Source organism: Phoca vitulina, unplaced genomic scaffold (genome assembly GCF_004348235.1).
Source record: "Phoca vitulina isolate PV1807 unplaced genomic scaffold, GSC_HSeal_1.0 scaffold82, whole genome shotgun sequence".
Lineage (NCBI taxonomy): Eukaryota > Metazoa > Chordata > Mammalia > Carnivora > Phocidae > Phoca > Phoca vitulina.
Genome location: NW_022589785.1, coordinates 3359056 through 3384076, shown reverse-complemented (window position 1 = coordinate 3384076; position 25021 = coordinate 3359056). Strand labels below are relative to the sequence as shown.

The 25021-nt window shown below is 45.1% G+C and overlaps 1 protein-coding gene across 4 annotated transcripts in view; it reads right to left on the bottom strand.

Annotated features, from left to right (window-relative positions):
• The window catches only part of ZNRF3 (zinc and ring finger 3), a 151432-nt gene that overhangs the window by 38599 nt on the left and 87812 nt on the right, over positions 1-25021 (bottom strand). For all 4 annotated transcript variants that reach the window (XM_032395146.1, XM_032395142.1, XM_032395143.1 and 1 more), the window contains one exon: positions 21532-21657. In XM_032395146.1, the coding sequence (XP_032251037.1) occupies positions 21532-21657 (126 nt within the window). The remainder of the gene's footprint in view (positions 1-21531; positions 21658-25021) is intronic.

Below are 25021 nucleotides of genomic sequence, written 5' to 3'. Positions count from 1 at the left end.
CCAGGGTAAGGATTAAAGAAAAACAAAATAGAAACCCTTCCATCTCTAATTAGGGTCTTCATTTGCCAAAGTGCCATTCCCCAGCAGGAGGATTTACATTCAGGCCGTTGCTTGGAGTTACTTGGAAAACCTCTCCCAGCAGGTTGGTTCCCCGGTTCAGGCTCCTTTGAGCCAACAGTTTCTGGTTACTTGGAGTAGAGCTGCCTGCATATTGTTTTAACTGGCCTGGCTTCTGCAGCCAGCTTAGCTGTGTGAACAATCTCCCATTCAGAATCCAAAGATAAAAGCACAGTTTGGTTGAAAAATCTTTTTTCTTTTTTCCTTTTTTTTTTTTAACTTGGGAATTATAGGTTTTGGAGCTAGCATTATTTCTCTCATACACAAGAGTGTTTTTCCCCCCTCTGCCTTGGTTCTCGGCCAGCAAAGGCTGCATCCTGGAGTCCAGCCAGCCGCCAGCCCCCACTTCCTTGCCATTCACACCATGGGGCTGGTGGCGGCTGGCCATGGAGGCGGACAGGAGATCCCCATTTGCAAGAGGTTCATCACAGAAGAGTGTAGCCAGCTTGCTGGACCCCTGCGGCCAGCCTAGGGCAGCTTCTGCGCAGTTCCTATCATTCTCTGTACCCACAACAGCACATCTTCTGACATATCAAGAGCCTGGCCCAAGAAGCAAGATTTCTCTTTCTTTCTGCAATTCTCAGGACAAGAGTAAATCACAAACCAACGGTGAGTAGTAAGATAGGTTTGTATAACCTTCTATGTGTAAAAAAAAAAAAAAGGTTATGTGAAGATGAAGGAGCAAGCACAACAGAGAGGCACCAAAAGCAAAGGCAACAAAAGAAAAAAAAAAACATAGAAAAAAGTGGATTTCATCAAGATTAAAAACTTTTGTTTTAATCAAAGGATACTATCAACAGAGTGAAAAGGGACACAAGAAATAGGAGAAAATATCTACAAATCATATACTGGAGAAGGGGTTAACATCTAGAATACACAAAGAACCCCTATAACTCAACAAGAACAAAAACAAACAACTTGATTAAAAAAATGGGCAAAGGGCTTAAATGGTCCTCTGAAGATATATAAATACCCAATAAGCACATGAAAAGATGCTCAACATCATTAGTCATTAGGAATATGCAAATCAAACTGCAATGAGAAACCACCTTATACCCCTCTGAAGATGGCTATTAGTCCCATGTATGAGTCCCAGTTCACTAAAAATCCCCTTAAAAGAAAAAAAAAAAAAGACGGCTATTATTAAAACCAAAAATAAAACCAAAAACAACCCTATCAGACAACAAGAAGTGCTGACAGGATGGGGAGAAACTGAAATCCTTGTATATTGCTGGTGAGAATGTGAAATGGTGCAACTATTGTGGAAAATGGTATTGTGATTCCTCAAAGAATTAAGCATGGAATACCATAAGATCCAGCAATTCCATTTCTGGGTATATATCCAAAGGAACTGAAATTCTTGGGGTGCCTGGGTAACTCTTGGTTTCGGCTCAAATCATGATCTCACGGGTCATGGGACTGAGCCCAGTTGGCTCCAAGCTCAGCAGGGAGTCTGCTTGAGGACTTTCTCCCTCTGCCCTGCCCCCAACTTGTGCCCTCCCTCTAAAATAAAGAAATAAATCTTAAAAAAAAAGAGAGAGAGAGAGAGAGAGAAGAAAGTAGAGTCTTAAAGAGACACTTGTATGCCTGTGTCCATAATCACAACAGCCAACAGCTAAATGTCCACTGACAAATGAACACATAAACAAATGTGGTATATACATACAATGGATTATTATTCAACCACAAAAAGGAAGGAAATTCTGATACATGTCATAACCTGGATGAATCCTGAAGACATCATGCTAAATGGAAAGCTTACAAAAGGACAAATTTTATATGATTCCAACTTATATGAGATACTTAAGAGTAGTCAACTTCATAGAGACAGAAAGGAGAATGGTGGGTGTCGGGGCTGGGGGAGGGGGAATGGGGAGTTAAGTGTTTAATGAGACAGTTTTAGGTGGAGAAGATGAAAAGATTCAGGCGATGGGATGGTGGCAATGGTTGCACAACAATGTGAATGTACTTAATGCCACAGATTTGTACACTTAAGGATGGTTCAAGCGGTAACTTTTGGTTATCTATACTGAACGGCAATTTAGAGTGCGGGGGTTGGATTCGGGATGAAAAGAATTCGCACACAGAGAAGGAAAACTGGAGTCCTGTTTATGTTTTATGTTGACTGGGCAAGTTCCACCAAGTACCACTTTAGCTCATTCCTGGAAAAATTCTCTTGGATTTTACATTTTAAGGTCCCTAATACACTAAGTTTTATCCCTCTCTTTTACTTAAATTGCCATAGAACAGCAATCTAGGGCAACATCACAGAAATGTCCAAACTGGCAATCTATTTCTAGACCTAAGCACGTCCTGTTCCCTCTGCTGGGAACATGCTTCCCTCCCCTCCGCTGCACGCTCCTATTTTGCACACCTCTTGAAAGAGTCTCTGGAAATGCCTTCTCTGCCAAGGGGATCTTCTGCCTGATAAAACCAAGAGGCCCCATCAAGTCACTCTTTCTGACTGGCCCTGGGATACACCATGCATTATTTCTGCTCCTGCTGGCCCTGCTCCTCTAATTTCCCCCTCCATCCCTTCCTTACCCCAAGCCCATCCATTCTTGAAAGTTCAGTTTCATCTCTTTGGCGAAGCCTTCCTTGCGAACGCACTACTGGTCCAGACAGAATTCCAGGAGAAAGTGGTGTCTAAGCCCAGACCTGAAGGAGTGCCTCCCAGTTCTCTCCCCATGATGGCCTTGTCATGACTAAAAGGGTGGTTGGAGCACTGCAGACACTCCAGAGCTGCTTGCTGAACCTCAAGGGACCAGGGCAGCCAGTGCAAAGAAGTGTTTGGGTGGCTATAGTTTTGAAATATCAGGTAAATTCAACATCCCGTACACATTTATACCTTAAACTACAAACCCTAGCCCAAAAGCTGAATAAACCTTTTTGGTTAACAAAACAGATTAACTGGCCACCTATATTATCACTGCCACCGAACTCAACTGGAGGATCAACTGCGAGTGGTGAGAGACATCCAACTTCTTAATCCTTCTAGTAAAGCAGCCAACAAGAATAGTGGTTGGCATGACTGATGAAAAACCAATAACCTTCTTCTGAAGAGCCACTACATTCAAGCCAAGGGTCATCACCAATGCACTCTTCACCTGCATGGGTCTCAGTGGTACCCAATCCATCCCATGCCCCTCCCCCATTTAGCTCTGTCCTGAGGACACACAGAAAGAGAAAGGTACTCATTCTTTAAGCCTTGAAGAGCCACGTCCAATTTAGACAGGCTTGACTATGGAGAGAAAGGGAACACAAAATACCCAAAAGGTTCAAGTGAATCTGGACCCCCAACCCCTCTTTCCTAGTTTCTTCAAGACACGTGCCTGACACCTAGAAGAGCCAAAGTAAATCATGCCCCCGTTAACTTCTTCATGTCAAGTCAGGGAAAGAATCTGGAGGAGTTAGCTCAGAACACGGAGTGAGGGAAGTCATCACCTCCACGAAGAGCACACATGATCAGCAACTCCAGACTCCACAGCCAGGCTCTGAATAGTCTAGGATCTTCAACTCCCACTAGTAAGAATACGATTTGGAGCATGGACTTTGCCCACCAAACGGGACACGGTGGTGATGACATTTTTTAATATAGAGAAATTGTGTCATTCTCATAGGCCCTTCCTCATTGAGCACAGACATGAGACAGGTACAATTTCAGATAGTTTTGTAAAAAAGGAAAGAAATAGGGTTTTTGTAGAAGGGCAAAATGAGCAAAAGAAAAAGAAGAGATATGACTAAAATATTACAAAAGGTAAATATTGGGGGGCACCTGGGGGGCTCAGTCGGTTAAGCATCTGCCTTTGGCTCAGGTTATGATCCCAGGGTTCTGGGATCGAGTCCCACATCGGGCTCCCTGCTCGGGGTGGGGGGGGGGGAGGCCTGCTTCTCCCTCTCCCTCTGCTTGGCACTCTGCCTACTTGTGCTCTCTCTCTCTGTCAAATAAATAAAGAAAATCTTTAAAAAAAAATTATAAAAAAGGTAAAGATTGGTAGGAAACTTACAGTTCAAGAAACCTCTGATTTCCCACACATGCTCTCTGTAGTTCAGTAAGCCCAAGGCAGAAATGAACATCCTGAGCTCCAAGCGAGGGGGGCTGGCTTGGCATCTAAAATATAAGCTCTTCACAGGACACTGACCTTCTAATTCCAGCATCATCATGTAGCAGCCCCCCATGATCCTGAAACCACTGATCCTCTCCAATCAGATGTGAGAGGCTTCATTCCTCTGCACTATTCAATAAACCAGCAAAACCCAACTTCAAACCTGGTGGGCCACTGCTCAGGTATCTGTGGCCCAGGGGGAGTGAGCACAGACCCTCACTCCATTCTCTGCTGGCCCCAAAGACCCCGGGCTAGCTGAGAAAGTTCCACATGGTGTCCGGGTCCACCACCTGTCCCAATCCAAATCTTCCTCTTCTTTCCCTTCTCCCGTCCACAAAGAGGCTGCCTCTTCTCCTCTCGGAGGCTTAGGCTTTGCTCTTTTCTTTAATTTCAGAAAGAATCCCAAAACTCTTACCAACCTATAATCTCCACATCCCATCAAAACCTCCAAGGGTGCATGTGAGACCCATGGGCCATGGTGCGTGCACATGCACACGCTCTGCTGAGGGGGATTTCTGTGAGGTAACACGGCCTCAGTCGGCAAAGGCAAGGTTTTCCTCCTGGCACGCAAGGGTCAGAGGCCTGGCTCGGAGGAGCTGCTCATTGTGTGGCCGCCTGGGGCAGGCAGCAGCAAGCGCTGGGAGGGGAAAGGTTCCCTTTGAAGCACATGGCGCTAGGAGCTTCCCAGTGACCATGGAAACAGGCGCAGTGGGTTCCCAGCCTGAGAACCAGGGAGAGCAGCCGTGATTCAAACACAAAACACACCCAGGGTCTGAAAAGCAGAGACAGGAGGGGCCGGGGTGAGGGGCGGGCAGCCCAGGCTGGCAGGAACTGAGCGGCTCCCTGGTAGGAAAATCTGGCCAATGAAGCCGAGCAGGTTCACGGGGTTTCCTTTTCATTCGAGGCTTTCTTCTCGCTCCCGTCACTGCCCCTCGGGTCCTATTCAGCACCTCATCAGATCAGTAGAGCCAGGCCTTTGGCTGGCCTGCGGGCGGCAGGGCCTGGAACCGGGAGGGAGGTGATCAAAGGAGCCGCCAATGCAGCCGCCACCCCCCTCCCTCCTCCCTGCCCGCCTGCTCGCCCTCCTCCTCGGATGAGGCCCTGCCAAGGTGATCCGGTGGAAGCCACTGGGGGAGGGCAAGGGAGAGAGGCAGCTTTGCTGTCTGCCCTTCTGTTAGAAGAGACACAAAGCACAGCTTGACGGAGACACGCCACTAGCAGGTCAGAGCTCCCTCCTTCTGGGATGTCTCTGTTCTTAAACCAGGCAACGGGGAAGCCACCTAGACTGGCAGGCTCGGGCCGTACTTGGATGCCCAGATCCTGAGCCCAAAAGACTAGGGGCCCTGAGACATGCTGTGTCCCAGCCCTCTTTCCACAGCTGCCGGCCTCCCAGGCCCAGAGGTGGATGAAGTTACACTGCGGCAGGTTTCTGAGATTCTGTGCCCCGTTTCTTCAGGGTTCCGATTTAAAAGGGGAGAAAAAGCTATCTGGGAATTTCTTCCGCCAGGAAGAGGAAGCGTTGTGATTTAGAATCTGTGGAGGAGGACAGACCTCCTACTTACTGATGAGTATCTTTTCTCTCGGGTGGGACTGGATCAAAGTCCAAGTGTCCCATCTGGCACAGGGCCAGCCAGGACCAGCGACAGAAGTGAGCCCGCAAGGCGGCCTCCGGCCCTGACCAGTGTCTCTGGAGGAAGGCAGTGTTTGGACAAGCCTGTAATTTGAGAAGCCCATTAGGTGCGTTCTCCCTTTCTTACCTTTGTTGGGCTGCCAAAATATTTACTTGACTTCTTAACTCTAAATCTCTGAAACACACCTGCATTGCCTAAAACAGGCAATTTTCTTATTTTCTCTTATGCACGGAAGAGAGTCCAACCTAAGCGCAGACGGCAAGCGCGCAGAGGGATGAAGAGGGTGGGGGCCTGGTCAGAGATGCAGCTTTAAACAACACGACTGCTTCTGAAGAGATGGGTGTATAGTGCATTTGTCTTTTGGGGTGGGGGGCAGCGGGTAGGGTGGAGTTTGTGGGGAAGCATGAACAGTTGAAAGCAATTCCACAGGTAATCCTTTTGCAAAACAAACTGATTCTATTTTGACCTTTAGGGAAGAGTCCATTTCCATGCCAAGGAAAAATTCTGTATGGTAGCCAACTACACTTATTTATTTATTTATTTTTTTATCGCACTCATGTTATAAAAGCCAACAGCACTGTACTACCAGCAGAAGGACTGAAGACCGTATGACAGGAAACACGCCGTGCTCAAACAACAAAGAGTATTTCGGATGATATGAATGACTCAGAATAACTGCAATTTTTTTTTTTTTTGCCTTTTCTTGGTGCTTCCGGCATCATGAGAAAGAACTTAGGAAGCCAGTCTCAGTTCCAGTAAGTGTGAAGCCGCTGCACAGCCATCTCCCCTTGCCACGTGCACCTGTCTATCAGCTCCCGGTCCTGCCAGGCGCTCTCCGAAGCACGCACTTGCCAAGGCTGAGTGGCCTGAAGTCAGACCTTCCAGACGGGCTGTGGTTTCTGGGTAGAGCTCAAGAAAAGGTTGAGTTGCACTGCCCGTGGGTGCTGTTTTTAGGAGCACAGAATCCTGGTCGATGACCCTCCAAGGCACCTACCTACGCCCCCTTCTGAGAACAAGAGCCCAGCCATTAGTTAGAGGAATGATTTTCAGTCTGGTGCTCATCAGCAGACCTTGGAGAGAAAAATTCTTTTGGAAACACTTGCTAGATATTGAACATTCTAAAACGGGCCCTTTGAGCTGTTATCTTTCCAAAGGCACCAAAAAGTACAGCGGGGGTGGGAGTCTTACTGATAGCTATCACTCGCCTACATCCTTTCTGTCGCAGTTCAAAAATGGCACCTCTCTTACCTTTATTTTGACAGACTGTCTTGTCTTCCCTACTTAGACCTGATGGAATATAATCTTAAAGCCCTAAGAAATCAGGTCCCTAGGGCTGGTCAGCAGGAGCATTTGCATTCATGGGCACTTGCTATGACTCTTCGGAAATGGCAGCCCAGTGTTTTCCAGAACCATTATTAGCTTAAAAAAAAAAAAAAAAAGGGAAGGAGGCTGGGGGGGCAGTAGCTCTGCTGTCTTTCCGTATTTTCAACCCAGCCATTCAGCTACTAAGCTGGCATGTTCTGACCACTGGCATGCCTAGCGGTCTCTCATCCTCCTGCCATAGGATATGTGGAGACTGTTGTGGCTCAGATGTCCCAGGTGAAATCAAAGTATCCAGGAAAGCAGGACCACAATAGAGAGAGACCAATGCTTCCTGGCCTTCCGCTAACTTTAAGCTTCCATAGGGAAAGACAGAATAAATTCTTTATTACAAATCCTAGAAGGCCCTTAAGTATATGACCACATAGAATACCATAGTAAGGACATCTATGAGGTCTCAGTGAGACAAGGAGCCTTCCAATGGTTTCTTAGATATTATACCAAAAGCACAAGTATCCAAAGAAAAAATGGATCAACTGGACTTCATCAGAATTTAAAATTTTTGCACAGTAAAGGCCATCATCAAGAAAGTAAAAAGAAAACTCAAGAGAATGAGAGAAAATATTTACAAATCATGTATCTGATAAGGGATGTGTATCTAGGATATATAAGGAACTCTTACAACTTAGTAGTAGATAAATCACCAATTTTTAAAAAATGGACAAAGGATCTGAATAGACACTTCTCCAAAGAAGATATACAAACTTTCAATAAGCACATGATAAGACGCTCAACATCATTCCCCATCAGGGAAATTCAAGTCAAAACCACAATGAGATACTGCTTCATACTCACTAAGATGACTGTAATCAAAAAGACAGATAATAACAAGGCTTGGCTAGGATGTGGAGAAATCATACATTACATACATACAACGGTTATGTAGAATGTGTGGCCACTTTGGGAAACAGTCTGGCAGTTTCTCAAAAGGTTAAACATGGTTACCATATGACCCAGCAATTCCACTCTTAGTCATTTACCCTGAAGAAATGAAAACCTATGTCTACACAAACTCTGGCAAACAAATGGTCAAAAGAGTATTATTCTTAATAACCAAAATGTTGAAACAATCTAAATGTCCATTCACTGAAAAATAAGCAAGAAATAAACAACATACAATGGAATATTATTTGGCAATTTAAAAAATGACGTACTACAGGCACCTGGGTGGCTTAGTCAGTTGAGTGTCTGCCTTCGGCTTGGGTCATGATCCAAGGGTCCTGGGATCGCCCCGCTTGGGGCTCCCTGCTTAGCAGGGAGTCTGCTTCTCCCTCTCCCAATGCCCCTCCCCCCGCTTGTATGCGCACTCTCTCTCAAATAAATAAGTAAAATCTTTTTTTAAAAAAATGACATACTGATGCATGCTGCAGCATGGAGGGACCCTGACAACAGAATGCTGAGTGAAAGACACCAGACACCAAAGACCACATATTGAATGGTTCCACTGGTAAGAAATGTCCAGAAGGAAAGGGAAATGACTGCAAAAGGGTAAGGGGTTTCTTTTGGGGATGATGAAAATCATATATTTGATAACGGACTTGTATCTATGATATACAGAGAATATGAAAATACTAAAATTGATGGCGGTGATGGTTGTGCAATTCTATGAATATACTAAAAACTGTACACTTAAAAAAAATGAATAAGCTTTCATGTGAGAACCACCTGATCATCATTTCTGTTCTGTTTCTGTATACAGTCCATCTGAACCCGTATTTCCAGAACAGAACTGGAGAGAAAAGTTTTGGAGGTGAAACAATCTTGGGCAACCTGAAGTTGAAATAGGTTATGTATGTAGTTGGTTTTAACCACAGTGTACATTTCCTAATAAAAAATTCTGTGTGCACTGGGGTGCCTGGCTGGCTCAGTCGGTAGAGCATACAGCTCCTGATCTCGGGATCCTGAGTCGAGCCCCGCGTGGGGTGTGGAGCTTACTTTAAAAAAAAAAAAAAATTACGTGTGAATGCTGGAATGGAGTGAAACATGGTTATGGCAATCACGACAATGAACACAGATTCTGAAAGCAACTCCCCAGGCTGACAGAGTTGGGGCAGGGATATGACACATTGGGTAGGAGAGGATGAGAATTAATTAGGATTCCCTGGTCTAAAGAATAGCACAAACAGGCATCTGCTTTGTTGATTTACCAATGAATTCTTTCCAATGAGTTCACACAAGCATATTTCACATAGCTCTGGAAATAAGTTTTAAAACAACAAAAATGAAAACAGTATGGTACTGGCCCAAAAAGGGATACAGAATTTATTCGACAGTAGATAATGCAGAATATGACCCTACTCTAGAATTCAGTAGCACAGAGTATATTACTTTTTTCAAGAAGGAAGATACATAAAATGAAGGAAATGACTTAAAAGGGGTTGGAAGAACTTTGAGAGACTCAGACACTTCCTGATATTAAACATCAAAATAAATTTTGAGTGATTTAAAGATCTAACCTTAAAAGGAAAACTGATCATAGAAAAAGTAGAAAAGGCAAAAATGACTCTAAGTTTGCAAGAGAGGAACAGAATAATTAAGTTTAGCAGCAAGAGAAGAAATCATTAAGGAATCACGATGTCAAATTTTTAAACTCCTGCATGCCAAGAAAGCTAAGCAAATAAAGATAAGAAAATAAAAGGGACAGTTAAGAAATACTCCAAATGACAAGGAATGAATATATCGCTACTAAAAAAAAAAAAAAATCGGGGTGGCTGGGTGGCTTGTCGGTTAAGTGTCTGCCTTCTGCTAGGGTCCTGATCCCAGGTCCTGGGATCGAGTCCCATATCGGGCTTCCTGCTCAACGGGGAGCCTGCTTCTTCCTCTCCCTCTCCCCCTCCCCCCACCTCATGCTCTCTCTCTCAAATAAATAAATAAAATCTTACCCAAAAAATCTACATTAATATTCATCCTTACAAATGAGCAAGGGGCCAGAATAGAAAATTCACAAGACAGAAAAAAGAAAAAAAAAAATTTCACAAGACAGGAAATTTAATTAGTAGATGGGAAAAAAGCTTACTTAGAGTTTAATATTTGCCAATAATCAAGGACATGCCAATAAAAACAATAAAGTACTATTTTGATCTTTCAAATTACTAAAAAAATGTATTAATGATAATGGTCAATGTTATTAGCGTTGCTTATGGAAAAAATGATTCACTCTTTTTTTTGGTAGGGTAAACTGAGGAACTTTCCAGGAAAGCAATTTGTAACTGTTTGCATCAAGAGTCATAAAAAAATGTTCATATCCCTTGATCTGTAATCTCCTCCTCGAATATTACCATAAGGGAATAATTCAAAGAGATGGGGAAAAAAAAAAAGCCAACCCTACATAAAGAAAGGTTTCAGTGTGGCTTATTTGTAAGGATTAAAAATAAAACAGAAGTGATTTAAATATTGAAGCCTGGGGGCGCCTGGGTGGCTCAGCCGTTAAGGGTCTGCCTTTGGCTCAGGTCATGATCCCAGGGTCCTGGGATCGAGCACCGCATTGGGCTCCCTCCTCCGTGGGAAGCCTGCTTCTCCCTCTCCCACTCCCCCTGCTTGTGTTCCTGCTCTCGCTAACTCTCTGTCAAATAATTAATAAATAAATAAATAAATAAATAAATAAAGAACCCTGGGGTAAATAGTCAAATAAATCATGGTATATTCTACTGTCACAGTAAGCAGCCATTAAAATGATAGGTTATGAAAATAATAGCAAATTGGTAAAATGACTATGTTATTAAGTTCGAAAGGCCAAACAGATGTGTGTACCTTCATAATAATTACATTAGAGGGGCGCCTGGATGGCTCAGTTGTTAAGTGTCTGCCTTCGGCTCAGGTCATGATCCCAGAGTCCTGGGATCGAGCCCCGCATCGGGCTCCCCGCTCTGCGGAAGGTCTGCTTCTCCCTCTCCCACTCCCCCTGCTTGTGTTCCCTCTCTCGCTGTGTCTCTCTCTGTCAAATAAATAAAATCTTTAAAACAATAACAATAGTAATAATAATTACGTTAAAAATCAGGCTCAGAGAAGAACACTGGAAGGGCATAAACTAAAAGTGAGTACTTGTGTTAAAGGAGACAAAGTTTTTTTCCCCCTTTTATTTTCAAATTCCCCATAATTAATTGTTTCATGCAAAAAACATTTACTGACTGCCTACTATATGTGCTTGGCACTAGTAATATAAAAATGGTGGTCAAAATTATTATACTGCTTACATACTTAAAAAAAAAAAAGACAAAGGGACCAGAAAATTCTGTTAGTTTCAAAAATAGTAAAATAAATTAATGCTATAATTTTAGGTATACTTTTAAAATTAGGGGTTTATTGGGTATAATTTTTAAATTAGCTGTTAAGATTCTATCAATTGAAACTCTGAAAAAAAGGAAAAACGCTAAGAAAATAACTCACTTTTAAAAACCAAACTACTATGTTTATAAAGAGATGAAAAAGAAAGCTTTTCAAGCTAAAGACTTTAAAATTGGGTTTCTGAAAATCAAGCCAAGGTAACAGAAGTTCCTTGCATATTTCACATTCTTTTCTCTGAGGTTCATTTAAGAGTTGATACATTTGTGAAAATCCATCAGCATTAGGTTAATGTGTAATAGTGAAGTCCCAGGGCCTTTATACATCCCAACAAATAGCCCCAGTTCTTCAGACTAACTAGATTTTTATTTTATCCCACAGTGCTTAGGACAACTGGAATGTGTTGAAACTCTTATTATTTTTATAACTAGCAAAAATGATGCAGAATTTAAAGTATTTCAGTATCCCAAAGGAATTGTTTAGACTGCCTCCAACTTCAAACCGAACACAAGAAGTGTTAGTCAGAACACACAACCCAATGTCTGATTTGGAAAACAAGAGCACCAGAACAGAAATGGTACCTTTCATCAAATAAAATATAGTGCTTTTTGGAAAGAAAACAAACATAAAAGACAGATTAAGGAAAAGAAATTGCATTTGTCTGCAGCCTACAATGGTCTTGTGACCAAGATTAGCAGCCGGGATCTTGTCAACGTCCCCATTCCTCCTGCTTCTGCACCCAGTGGGGCATTCTCCTGCACAGGTGTGACTTAAGTGCTCTAAAATGTGCAATGGTCCAACCTGGTGTGCAGGTTTTCCAAGGGCTTGGTAGACAGAAAACCAGTTACATGCAACCACTATCGAGACAGCCCCCAAAATGTGAAATGCCCGTGGCCATGGCCAGAAAACACTTTCGAGTGACTGACAGCCCACTGTTGCTTATTTGGGCTAACTCACACACGTGACCAGGCACGTGCAAGACCCCTCTGAGGACAGAGAGCAGATGGGACTTGGGGGCTTATCTCCAGGTATGAGAGATTCGGGTCACCCGACATGGGACTGGTATCAGACATATTACAATGACTTATTATGTTGGGTTCTAACTTTTTTATACTTCAAAATGGCCTCTCAAAGGTTGACAAGAACATTAGCTATTTTTGATGGGCTTTTCTGCTGGCCGGTAACACCACCTAGTTTCCTAGGACAGCCTCATTTGTGAGAGCCTGGTTCAACTGGAGGGGACAAGGGCCAGAAGGAGTGTCCACGAGCCAGGCTTCCCCCGGTCTGGGGAGGTGGGAAGCCTGTGCTCCTCGGATTGGCAGACACATTATTTGTTCTATTCACTCAGTCTATCTTCAAAATTCCCTTAAGCCTCTCAGTGGATTTCAAATAATGGTTTTGTTAGCCTTTTATAGCTGAAAATGTCATGGATCTACTTAAAAAAAAAAAAAAAGGTATTGTGCTTAATATAGCCTTTTAACTAAGAGGTGCCTGGAAGATTTAGGTAGAGAAGAAAAGCACCAAAATAAGAGTTTGATTTTTACATCAGACATGTGACCTTAGAATAAAAGTTGGTATTCCCTGAGTTTTTCCTTTTTCCATTCATATCATGCCAATCTTTTCCTCCTGATCTGATTTCTTTTACTAAGTTCCTTTCCTGCTTTCCTTTTTAACCAAATATGGGAGGTATTTACCCAAGTGTTCCCTAAAATAAATCTGAAGAGCCTTCCAAACTTCCTCTACAACAACAAACCCACCTCAGCTCACCTTAGAAAAAGGGCTTTCATCCGCTTGGTAGGAGCAAGTTTAGAGAAGGAAGGAAACTGATACTTGTGGGGAATTCACACATTCCAAAAACTTGACATACATCATTTTTTTAATCATCACAATTATCTTGACAGAGGGGGATATGAAGAAATGGAGGCAAAGAGAGATTTAACTGGCCCAAAGTTACCCAGCTACAACTGGAGTGGAAGAAGCACCATTTACACCTAGGCCATACGGCTTCAAGATCTGGGCTCTCTGCATTCCTCACGTGGAAGCACAAACATGCTCGAACACTGAACACGCATTTCACCAGAACATACCACAAAGGCTACCGTGAACCTGTCATTATACTGGAAGGCAGTGGGGCAGGGAAGGAAAGGAAAGAGAAGTGGAATTTAAGGCCTTCGTAGGGAGAGAAAATCTGTCCATCATAAGACAGGGTGTCTCATCTGGGACACTACTGACATTTGGGGCCAGATCATCTTTGTGGAGGGGGGGCTGTCCTGGGCATTGTAGGATGTTGAGCAGCATCCTTGGCTTCTATCCACTAGATGCCAGTAGCACCCCCAACCCCTACCCCCAATCCCTCCTGGGAGGGCACACCTCCAGGTGAGAACCACTGCAATAAGAGGACTCAGATTACATGCTCTGAGAAGGTCTGACACAGGTAAGTGTCCCCAAGCACACAGTGCTCTCCAGGGATACCCTGGCAATGCGCTGTGGTCACAGTGCCCCATGCGCTTCCCTAACTGGAGGAGGCCAACGCCTGTAACCGGCCGCCTTCTCCCCTTTCCCACAGTGAGTCAGACCCCAGTCCCACCATCCCACTGGAGACGGGAACCTCACACTCAAGAGTGCTAAGTGGGGCTTGGCCTATGGACCAGGGCACTCAGGTACCTGAGGAAATGCACGTCTGTGACCAAAAACCCCAACGAGAAAGGCAGGCTGAAGGATAAGACCCCCCCCACCAAGACACACACACACACCCCTACAGGCTAAAATCCCAATGAGAAGGGCAGGCTGAAGGATAAGACCCCCCCCACAAGACAGACAGACAGACAGACACACACACACACACACACACACACACACACCCTTACAGGCTCTTAACTCTGCAGTCTGATCCAAGTTCCCACACGTTTTTGCCTTAAGCAAAGGCCCATCTAGTTAAGCCCTGTTATCGAAGGTCAAGGCTGAAGGTTATATCCCAATGCAAGCCTCAAAATAGTAAGATCTTTTTTACTTAAGTTCTTTAAATTCATTGTTCAGTTATTTTTTATTAAATATGGAAATCAGCAACCCATCAGTTTTATTCAAATTATTTAAACTTCAGAACCAACACTCTTTTGACTCGGGTACTACAGAACAGAATAATTTCACGACAACGCGTTCACCTCTGTTCCTGCATCATCCTCAGTTTCTGCTCAGAGGGTAAGGAGAGGGAGAATTTCAAGCAGGCTCCACACCAAACGCGGAGTCCAATGCGGGTCTGAATCCCACAACCCTGAGATCAAGCGCCCCTCTGCTAACCTTATAACAGGGCTTTTCCCTCAGCCAAGCTCTAGATGATATTACAGTGGGGATGTCATGCTAGGTCAGTGCACTCAAATCTCTGATCTCCTCTTAGATTCTTAAAAATTAAGAACCCCAAAGAACTTCTGTTTCTGTGGGTTATATCTACTGATATTTACCGTATTAAGAATTAAAACCGAGAAATATTTATTTTTAAGTAAACTTTACATCCAATGTGGGGCTCAAACTTACCACCCTGAGACCAAGAGTCACATGCTCTACCAACTAAGTCAGCCAGGTGCCCCAAAACTGAGAAATCCTTAAAACACAGAATATACGAGCACACGTTCCCTTAGCTGACAGAGCAATGAAGTCACCACATAAAACGATGATTTTATCAGCTTTTTACCAGAGAACACAGAGAAACAATGCCCAGAAAAGAAAAGCCCCCATGCAGAAAGGCTGGCCATTCATCATCATGGGGTGACGGTCCCCTTTCTGGATTATTCCTTGTCCATTAAGCACCAACTACTGCCTATCACTGTATTATACATCAGGTTCTGCTTAATATTTGGTGAAGGAACTCAAACATCTTTGGATTGCAGTTAGTGTCATTTTCCTGCTTTCTGCTATGGCATGAAAAGAGAATACAAAGAAATCTGTTTTCTCCTGAATTCTCTATTGAGGGAGTCGCTCTTTGGAAGAAATCTTCCTGGGGGTAGCCTGATGCCCAAAGGGGGGATCTAGTCTCTGTCCTCATTGCTTCTGAATCCTCTATAACCCGTCTTACAGGACGCGGGGTTTGCTTTCCCCCAGGACCCAGCAGAAGCGATCATCACTCATGGTGGGATTATGCACCATCACTTCAGGAACCAAATGCTTCCTTTTTCTATACCCACTGCCATCAAACTTCATATATTGTAAAAAGCTTTAAGTAATACCACTTCTTCTTTACCGTGGGAAAATATACATAACACAAAACTTACCATTTTAATTCTTCTTAAGTGTACAGTTCAGTGGCATTAAGTGCATTCACAGATTTGTGCAACCATCACCACTGTCCACCTCCAGAACTTTCTCATCTTCTTCCCGAAACTCTGTCCCCAGCGAACCCCCCATCCTCCCCTCTCAGCAGCCCCTGGCAACCATTGTTGACTATTTAAGTAATAGCATTTGGAGCACCAAAAGAAATGGGAGGGAGAGGATGGGTCACGAGGGCTTATATTTTATTTAGTGTTTCTAAATAAAATCCTACCATGACCAGCACTTGACACGCACGGTCTCCTTTAGGTGCTGTTCCCACCGAGGACGTGGAAATGTGCCGAGGGGCCGAGGGACTGTTCCAGGTCACAAGGGTTAAAGGGTTGGAACTGGAGCTTCAATTCAAGTTAGTCTGATGTCTAAACCCAAGTCTTAACCATTATAGGCTCCTTCTCCTCCCAACCACCCTGAGAAAATTAAGTCCCTTTGACTCTGTTTTCTAACTTTCCAGTCATTTTGGCTTCTAGGGTCTTTATTCATTCTTTGCGAAGCAGTTACCAAGACACTCCGGGGGCTGGATGTGGGTTGGCGGAGCAAACGTCAGGGTTCAATCCTCTGCCAACCTCTCCTTCTGTGTCCTGCTGCCTACTGGGAGAGCCGGGATTATAGACCAGAGCGGTTTTCCACCCTGACACACACCATCGGCCACACTGCCTCTACATGTCACATTTGCCTAAATGCGACAACAGAAAAAGAGATGAACAGACTGGGGAAATATGAAGGCAAACACGAGGTGTCCTCAGCAATGCCACTGGCTTGAATGTCACCAAACCACTGAAGAGAAGTGACGTCTGGGCACCACTCACTTCCCAGAAACACCCAACAGCGAAGAGTAACCTGATCCTTCCCTCTCCAACCAGCCTAGGGAATGAAGACTACACTCCTTAACCTGAAAGCCTCTTCCTTCCCCAGCAACTTTCAATGCCCCTTGAAGAACTTCTTGCTTCCTTTCTTTCTGCCCTATTCCTGGAGCTTATTCCCCCATCTCTCCCAGACGCAGACAGCCCCTCTCTGTAAAACTCACCTGACCCCTCCACCCCATAGATTCACCTCTCCTCACAATTAGTGTCTGTACCAGGGATCGGGCCTCGGCTTGGGGCAAGGAGAGGAACGAACTCTTCATAGTACACATGCGCCAGAGAAGTCCCCTCCCACTGGGGCCTCTCGGACTGACTCAGGATAAACTGAGGACATCACCCACCAGCTAACGATCCCATATATGACTTGGTAACTACAACGGGGTAGCCCAGCACTGACCCCCACCAGCTTTCTTCTGGAGAGCCTTCTTCTTCCCACTCCCCACACATGGCTGGGCAGGAAGCTAAGTTCTGTGCGTTCCCAGCCCTAGATCACAGCTGAAAGTGACCACCGGATCCAAGAGGGGCCAACAAATCCCTTTACTGGAATCCTTCAGGCTCGAAACCAAGAGAGTGTCAGGCCCAGATATAGGGGGGGAGCTATGTATCCTACCAAGCAGGTGGAGAGAGAGGAAATAAAAGCAAATATACAGAAGACTCGGGGAGGGGCCACTGGCACTGAGCCCCAGAGTCGGGTGTTCTAGAACAGCAGCAGCACCTCTCACGGGTTCCCTGATGCCAGCCAGGAGCCTCAAGAGCAAATCCCCTTTTGGCTCAACACAGTTCAAGCTGGGTCTCTGTTAAGTGCAACCAACAGTCCTAACCAAGCCAGTGGCTACTAAAAAGCACCCCATTTTTATCTACAAACTGGTGAAGACAAAAGGGGGCAAGGGGAAGAAACTAACACGGATGAGGCAGGAGAACCGTCTTTATCTCAGATCTCAGGTCGGCTACTTGGCAGCTGTTTGATCTTAGGTTACGTAGACAATGTCTCTGGGACTCGATTTCCTCGTTGTAAAATGGGAATCTGGACACGATCCCAGAGTCAGTCTGACAATGAGAGATGCTGCCTGGAAAGCTTCTAGTGCTCAGCGAGCACCCAACACGTGACGGCTGCTTTTACGTTCCCGTCAGGCGTTTACCACGAGCCAGACTCTGTGGTAAGTTCTCCGCAAACATCTTGCAGGACTCCTGTCGTGATGACAAGGGCAGCACCAGCCCCAAGGAGGGGCACAAGGGCCCCCGAACTGATGGGATCTTTCGGAGGTCACTCTGCCAGAGCTGGGTCTCAGTGACCTGAAATCCCCTGCCTTTCTTGTCTTTTCATGCATTTCCTCACACCGTCCTCCTAAGCACCAGAAAGAGCCAGTCCGCGCCTGTTGACCGGCCTTTCAAAACCCTCCGTAAGGCTCCACTCCAGTGTGGGATGAGGGGGAGAAGAGGTTTATTCTGCCTCCATTTATGGAATCTGGGCCAGGCGGGCTTTGTTAGAAACTCCAGCACATCCTGTGTGTTCCTGCCATGAGACCCTCCATTACGTGGACGGGTCATAGGAACTGAAGCTAGTAAAGCCAACCTTCAAACTTCTTTCCTGTCCCGTAAGATGCTTAATAAACACTGTTTGAATTGAAGGGTTAAAATGCCCAGGACATAAACATAGATTCCTGCACTCTGGGGATGGTTTAAGACTCTTACTTTCAGTTAGCAAGCCCCTCAGAAATGTCAATTTTATTCTATTTTAATTTCTTAGCACTTAAACTGTCACAGGTAACCCACTCTGCCTTTCAATGCTGCAAAGAGAATCTCCCCAAACTAGAATCTCAAGGGAAGATTTTAAATGACACAGAAGCTGAAAATATTGGAAGAGTAAGGAGTCCATAACAGCATCTTAACATGAAGTGAGAAAGAGAGGCCCAGAAAGCCAAGAGATTTGTTCCGCGCTTCGTGTGATGCAGGGCCTGGCCTGGTGCCCTGGCTGGCTGTATCCCTGTGGGGGGCTCCCTCTCACCCCAACTCTGCCTCCCTAGCTGATCCTACTGTCTGCCCTGCCTCCTGCAGGATTGAAAAGATTATAAGGAGGGGGATCATAAATCATTTTTCTCTCATGAGTTACAGTGTTCCCTTCTGAGGAGTTCAAAAGCATTCAGTAATAAACCAAGGTGATGAGTTTATGTCTTTTGCTTTTAAAATGAAACTTTATTTGAACTCCTGGAGAGGCATTTACAGTTTTTTTAATTTAGGACATTCCTCTCTTGTTTCAACATTTTGCCCCATGGCATTTTCTGTGGGCGGGTAGGTGATGGGGGGGGGAGAGGGCGGAGGAGGGAGGGGGGGCCTGTGTCCGGCCCCCCCCCCCCCCCCCCCCCCCCGCCCCGCCGTTCTCCCACAGGCTTTTCCGAATGTCTGACAGAGTCCTCCCTTCGATGGTTTTCAGCAAGTCTCAACATCTATATGGAGGAGTCCCTCCTCCCACCCCCACACTGACTTGGCTGCAGTTTCTTGCTTTTGTGCTTCTCTCCACTGCCCATCGCCTTCTCGCCATAGCCACCGAGAGCAAAGAAATGAGAGAAAAGCATGCTATCTGCAGGAGACAGGGCTGCCCACAAGGCTCCCTTTGCGTTTCTTTATCCTAGTCTCTTGCTAGGGGCTCAAAAAAAAGGAAAGCGCAGTTAGCAAAGTTAATAAAATCAAAGCTGAAAACAATTACACTTTAAAATCAGAAAGGAAAAGAAAGAGGAAGGAAGGAAGGGAGAAAGAAAAAAAGGAAGGGGGGAGAGAGATGCGTGAGTCATCACACCCCCTATACAGACCCAGGCTCGAAACAAACATGGGACTGTCTCGCTTTGTCTGGCCCAAGATTTTTGCTAATGATTTTATTCAGGTGTTAAGCCAAATTTCAGTAACTAACCACGTGTAAATACCGCCTGGCCACCACAGAGCCTTTCCAAACAGAAACGTGGTGGGGGGAGAGGGCTGTGGCTTGCAAGCAGGTAGAACCACACGCTTAGCTTCTGCATTCAATAAATATTTGGTGAATGAATAAACCCAAGAAGTACTTAATGATTTCAATATATGTCTAGGGTTTTTATTCCCCCTGGCTTTGCAAGCCAGCAGGCCAAACCATACAAAACTCTTCAAGTAAAACCACTACACGGTTGTTCCAGGTGGAGGAAGAAACAATTGGGTGTCCCTGGGAGCCCTGTTCCAACCCACTTATAGACACAACAGATGCAAAGGTGGAACTCCACTGGATGGGGGCAAAGCAAATTAGGCCAAGTTGCTGAGCCCTGCATAGCAGCAGCTTAAGTATAGGAGAAAATATTATATGAGGAGTGTACTACCTACAAGGAAGGTAGTGTTCCTGACCTTTAGATGTAGCTGGCATTTCTCCTAGGAAAACACTAAAGTATTCTCAAAGGGGTCGCTGCTCTCCTAGCATCATTAAGCAGCTCTGGCCAACTATTTAAACGATGAAGCATCAGGGCCTGGGTCACCTAAAACACCTTGATTTGACTTCATAAACTGTAAACCAAACAGGTAATAATTCCTGGGTTGGTTTTTTTTTTCCCCGCCTATAAAAGAGCAGGAGAACTTGACAAGCGCTCAGAAGCTTCAGAAGACAAGTGGGACATGAAAATCACAGATTAGACCCTTAACAGTCTCCTGGACCCAAAGTCTTTCAGGAGACTGGCTGGGACATCTTCAAGTCTGAGAAAGGCTCCCCGTCAAGCACCGTGCATCAAAACCACCTCTTCTCTTGCCTGGATCCCCAGGAGGTCAGGAACCAGGACTGTTTTTTCCCCAGCTGTCTGCCCATAGCTTCTGAGATTATTAAAAATAAATAAATAAATAAATAATCCAGGCAATAACACTATCCTTAAGAGATACCGCCTTTTCTCCAACTAAAATTCTCATAACTTTCTCCAAACCTTTCTCTTTAACAAAATGATCCAGTTTAAAACAGATTACCATCTGTCATATTTTAAGATCATTGATGGATAGTTTCCCAAAATAAATTTATTTCTGTCTTAACACTGCAGCCAGAGATAATGCTGACCCCTCTTGGCTCACGAGTCTTTTTTAGTCCAAATGGGACGACAGCAGCCAATGACAGCAAACATTTTTTGAGAGCTTACTCTGCTGGCTGTTCGCATCTCATCTCACCTCCTAACCATCCTATGAGGTAAGTTCTAATATAGGACCATAATTGCTGTCTGCCATTCTGAAACCAAAAAAGCTCTAAAACCCAGAAGTTTTTCCATAACTTATTTGGCAGCAAAACTTAATGGACCTGAGCTCATTGAGAGGCAAAGCTACCCTGAACTAACATGAGGCTGTTTAGATTTTAGTTATCCCACTTAATGTGAATATCCGTATAGTCTGCTACACAAATAGGAGTGTGTTTAATTACTGAGAACGGTCCCAGACCTCCTGGGGGGGTCCCTTAATATAAAATATGCACAGCCTTAATACCTTTCTAAACTCCCCAAATCTCAGATTTCTGAAAGCTCTGTCCCCAAGGGCAGAAGGTATTGGGAATCTCTATTATAAGACACAGAGACTCCTTGAGGGGAAGTGACTTGCCTAGAGTCACAGAGTGACTCGAGGTGGAGCCGACTCTGAGGCTGGCAGGCTCCATCAGAGTCCGAGCTCGGAGGCACCGTAGTGGGGCCTCCACAAGACATGTCTTAGTCCTCATCCTGCCCCATTCAGCTGGGAAAGAGTGCTGGGCCTGCATGGCTCTTCTCTGTAACCAACTGGGTGAGCCACTGATGAAATGGGAAAGCAGAGAATGCCAGTCAGAAGCAAAGCGATTCAGAGGGCCTGGCGCTTGCTTACCTTGCCCAGGACAGTGAGGCATGGTTTCGGGTCCAACTCTGGCTGTTCCAGCTTCACCACACCTACCCAGCCGTATTCATACAAGTCCTCTTCATCATTGTTATTACACAAGCCCAGTGGGTGCATCTAGGAGACAAAGCAGGAAGAAAGCTTCAATATATAGGCCGCAGGTGTGCTTGACCCACACTGTAAGTGTCTCAGACTCAATAGTGAAAAGTCATCTCAAAACTTAAAATTAGGGATGCCCGGGTGGCTCCGTCAGTTAAGCGGCTGCCTTCGGCTCAGGTCATGATCCCAGGGTCCTGGGATCGAGGTCCGCAGCGGGCTCCTTGCTCAGCAGAAAGCCTGCTTCTCCCGCTCCCTCTGCCAACCCCCCGCCTCCCCACCGCCCGTGCTCTCTCTCTGTCAAATAAATAAAAGCTTAAAAAAAAAAAACAACTTAAAATTAAATGGGGGGGTGGATTTTACAGATGTTTTCTCACTGTCCTTTTTTTTTAAAGTTTATTTACTTATTTAAGTAATCTCTATATCGAATGTGGGGCACAAACCCATGACCCCAAGATCAAGAGACGCATCCTCCTCTGAGCTGGCTGGGCACCCCGCTTTCTCACTGCTTTCTAAGTGGTGGTCACCCGAGGTGGACACCAGCTGATGGGATGAAGGGCAAGAAAAATCACATAACTCCCATATAAATGCCTATCTAAATTCCTGTGAAATACCATGATATTTAGTAGCAATTACAGATGAAATTAGCTAGGTTAGTTATCCTAGGCTATTTGGCTTCTAATCCTTAAAGACACATCTGTGGCAAGTTATGCAAGAGGACCTGGAAACACATTCAGGAATTTATGGAAAGACCAACGGACATACGGCAGAATCACCAGTATAATTAACAAGCTGTTTAAAAGGCCACCCCTGGCTACTGGGGAACAGGTGAAATTCTTTGAGGATTTTTTCAAAATGGGCAAAGCAGGAAATCAAAAATAGGAAGAAGAGCATCATCAAATTTTTGCTAGTAAAAGTGCAGTCAGTGGAAATGTAAGAACAATCCTAAAGTCTGCACTCACAGCTCTATCATTGAGTCTTATCAGGCCCTTGAACCCCCAGTAACAATCTGGGAAGAGGAAATCCTCATAGATAAACTAACTGGTCAAGAAATTAACGAGTCTAGCACAGTGCTAAACTCTTTACATAACTGGAAGAAATGTGTACAGACACAAGAGACCTAAGAACCCACTGTGGTTGACAGAATGATATCCTCCAAGGCTGGCCTCCAAAAGCTGGAAAAGACAAGAAACAGACTCTCCCTAGAGCCTCCAGAAGGAATGTCACCTACAGATCCATTTTCGACTTCTGACCTCCAGAATGCTAAGAGAATAAATTTGTGCCGCTTTAAGCCACTAAGTTCATGGTAACTTCTTAGAGCAGCAAATAGGAAACTGTTAAAACACTCTCTTTGTCCCCCACTCATTTTATAGATGAGAACAGAAGTTCAAGAGAAGTAGCTTTTCCAAGACAACAGAGCCAGCGAGTGGCCGCCCCCACAGGTGACCTGGCCCCCAGATTCACAGTCTGGCGCCTTCCCACTCCACTTGCTTAACTTTACCATTGTCCCTTCCTCCAAGAGCTAGTCATCTGACTGGGAGGGAAAGACCAAGTGATTAAATCTTTGGGAAAAAACGTTGCCAGCTCTAAATTCTGTGGTACTAGAGTTGCAACACAAATGTAGAGGGGGCAGCAAGGGTGGCTGGAATGTTCAGGGAAGCCCTGTGCAAGTGCTGAGCTGTGAGCTGAGCTTCAAGGAAGAGTCACATTGGTCAAGGAAAAAGGAGAGAGAGCCGGCAGTGGTTGAAAGCCTGCGGAGGAGAAGCTAGAGGCTGGAGGGGGCAGAGGAGCAAGACCAGTCTGGTAAGTATGAAGGACCACAGTCTACATCGAGAAGGAGAGAGACAGGCTAAAACTAGAAAGGTGTTTCGACACCAAGACAATTACCACAGGTGCTTGGGTGGAAGAGTGCACAGTGGTGTGCCCAGCCTCGAGAGGCATCTAGAGTGGAGGAGTGAAGGATGCAGCCCAGAGACGAGACAATCTTGGCAATTCAAAGGACCAATAGGAGGGGGTTGCACAAGCCCATGAGGTAGGTGGGCACAGGGTGCTACAAGGGGGTGGCCAGCAGCTCTCTCTAGTGGGTGAGGAATAATCCATCCCCTGTGAATTCCAATGCATGAGACAGAGAGCCCCGGGATATCCAATTTTTGCCTGAGTCCTCAGGCTTGATGATCGTGCCCAAAGGACAAATGAAGATTCCGCCCCTGAAGAACCCAGGCCACTCTAACATGTTTGGTAGTTTATTAAATGATGAGCAGCCTGACATGCAGACCTCTGACTGGAGAGGAAATGGGTGAGAGTGATAAGCCAATTGTACCAGCAGCCTGTTATCTCCACCACCAGGAAGGGGCTCCCTGCCCAGCTCAAGTTGGCTCCCTGAAATCCCAGGCCCAATCATGGCAATGGCAAACACACTGCTGACCCTCTTCTGCAGTATTCCATGGGTATTTTTAACCCGGCCACATGACCTGAAGGTTTCCACGTGGAGAGTTGCTTTTTGTTACTTACACATGAATGAGGTTTGGTCCATGAAAGAGAGCTACACTGGGGGAGCTGAGGTATGGTGCAGGTCTAAGACCTGGTATCTACGGTTCCACTGATAGGAGATTGTCCAGAATAGGCAAATTCAGAGGAACAGAAAGCAGATTTGTGGTTGCTGGGGAGTGACTGCTTATTGGGTCCAGGGTTTCCTTTTGGGGTAACGAAAATGTTCTGGAATCAGAGGACGGTGAGGGATGCACATTGTGAATATACCAAATTCCTCTGAATTGTATACCTTAAAATGATTTAAATGGTGAATTTTATAGAAATTTCTCCAACAATAAAAAAGTTTTTTAAAAATGTCCCAAGAGTTTACTCAGATATGACTGCACTCAGCTAACGTGGGGATCCACAGGGGAGGACAATGGGGTTGCCACCCTTCCAGAGCCTAAGCCATTTACAGCAGCCCTTCTGGAAACCATGTCTTGCAGGACACTGCCCCTGAGAGATTAAAAACAGGTTCTTGTAAAAGTGACTAACACTGAGGAACACTCCATAAGGGATTCAGGATTTGCTTTTGGAAATTAAAGCTCTGCAGAGGCCTAAGGGTTTTCAACCTTTGCAAACACCAGGATTTCCAACCCTTTGATTATAAGCCTATTTGTGTATACTACGATCGTGCTACTTCATGGGGACACATTTAGAGAAATGCTAAGTTAGTTAGAACGCATATAATACGTGCATGAGAGAATAAACCTAAAGTCAATGAGATTCAGGCAAAGCTAAATGCCCTTAAATGCTGAACATCCACAACGCAAAGACTAAGGGGTATGGTGGAAAGAATGGAGGGATGGTCACAGGCAGCTAGAGAGAAGAGGTGGCCTGGGAGGGCCGGTGGGAT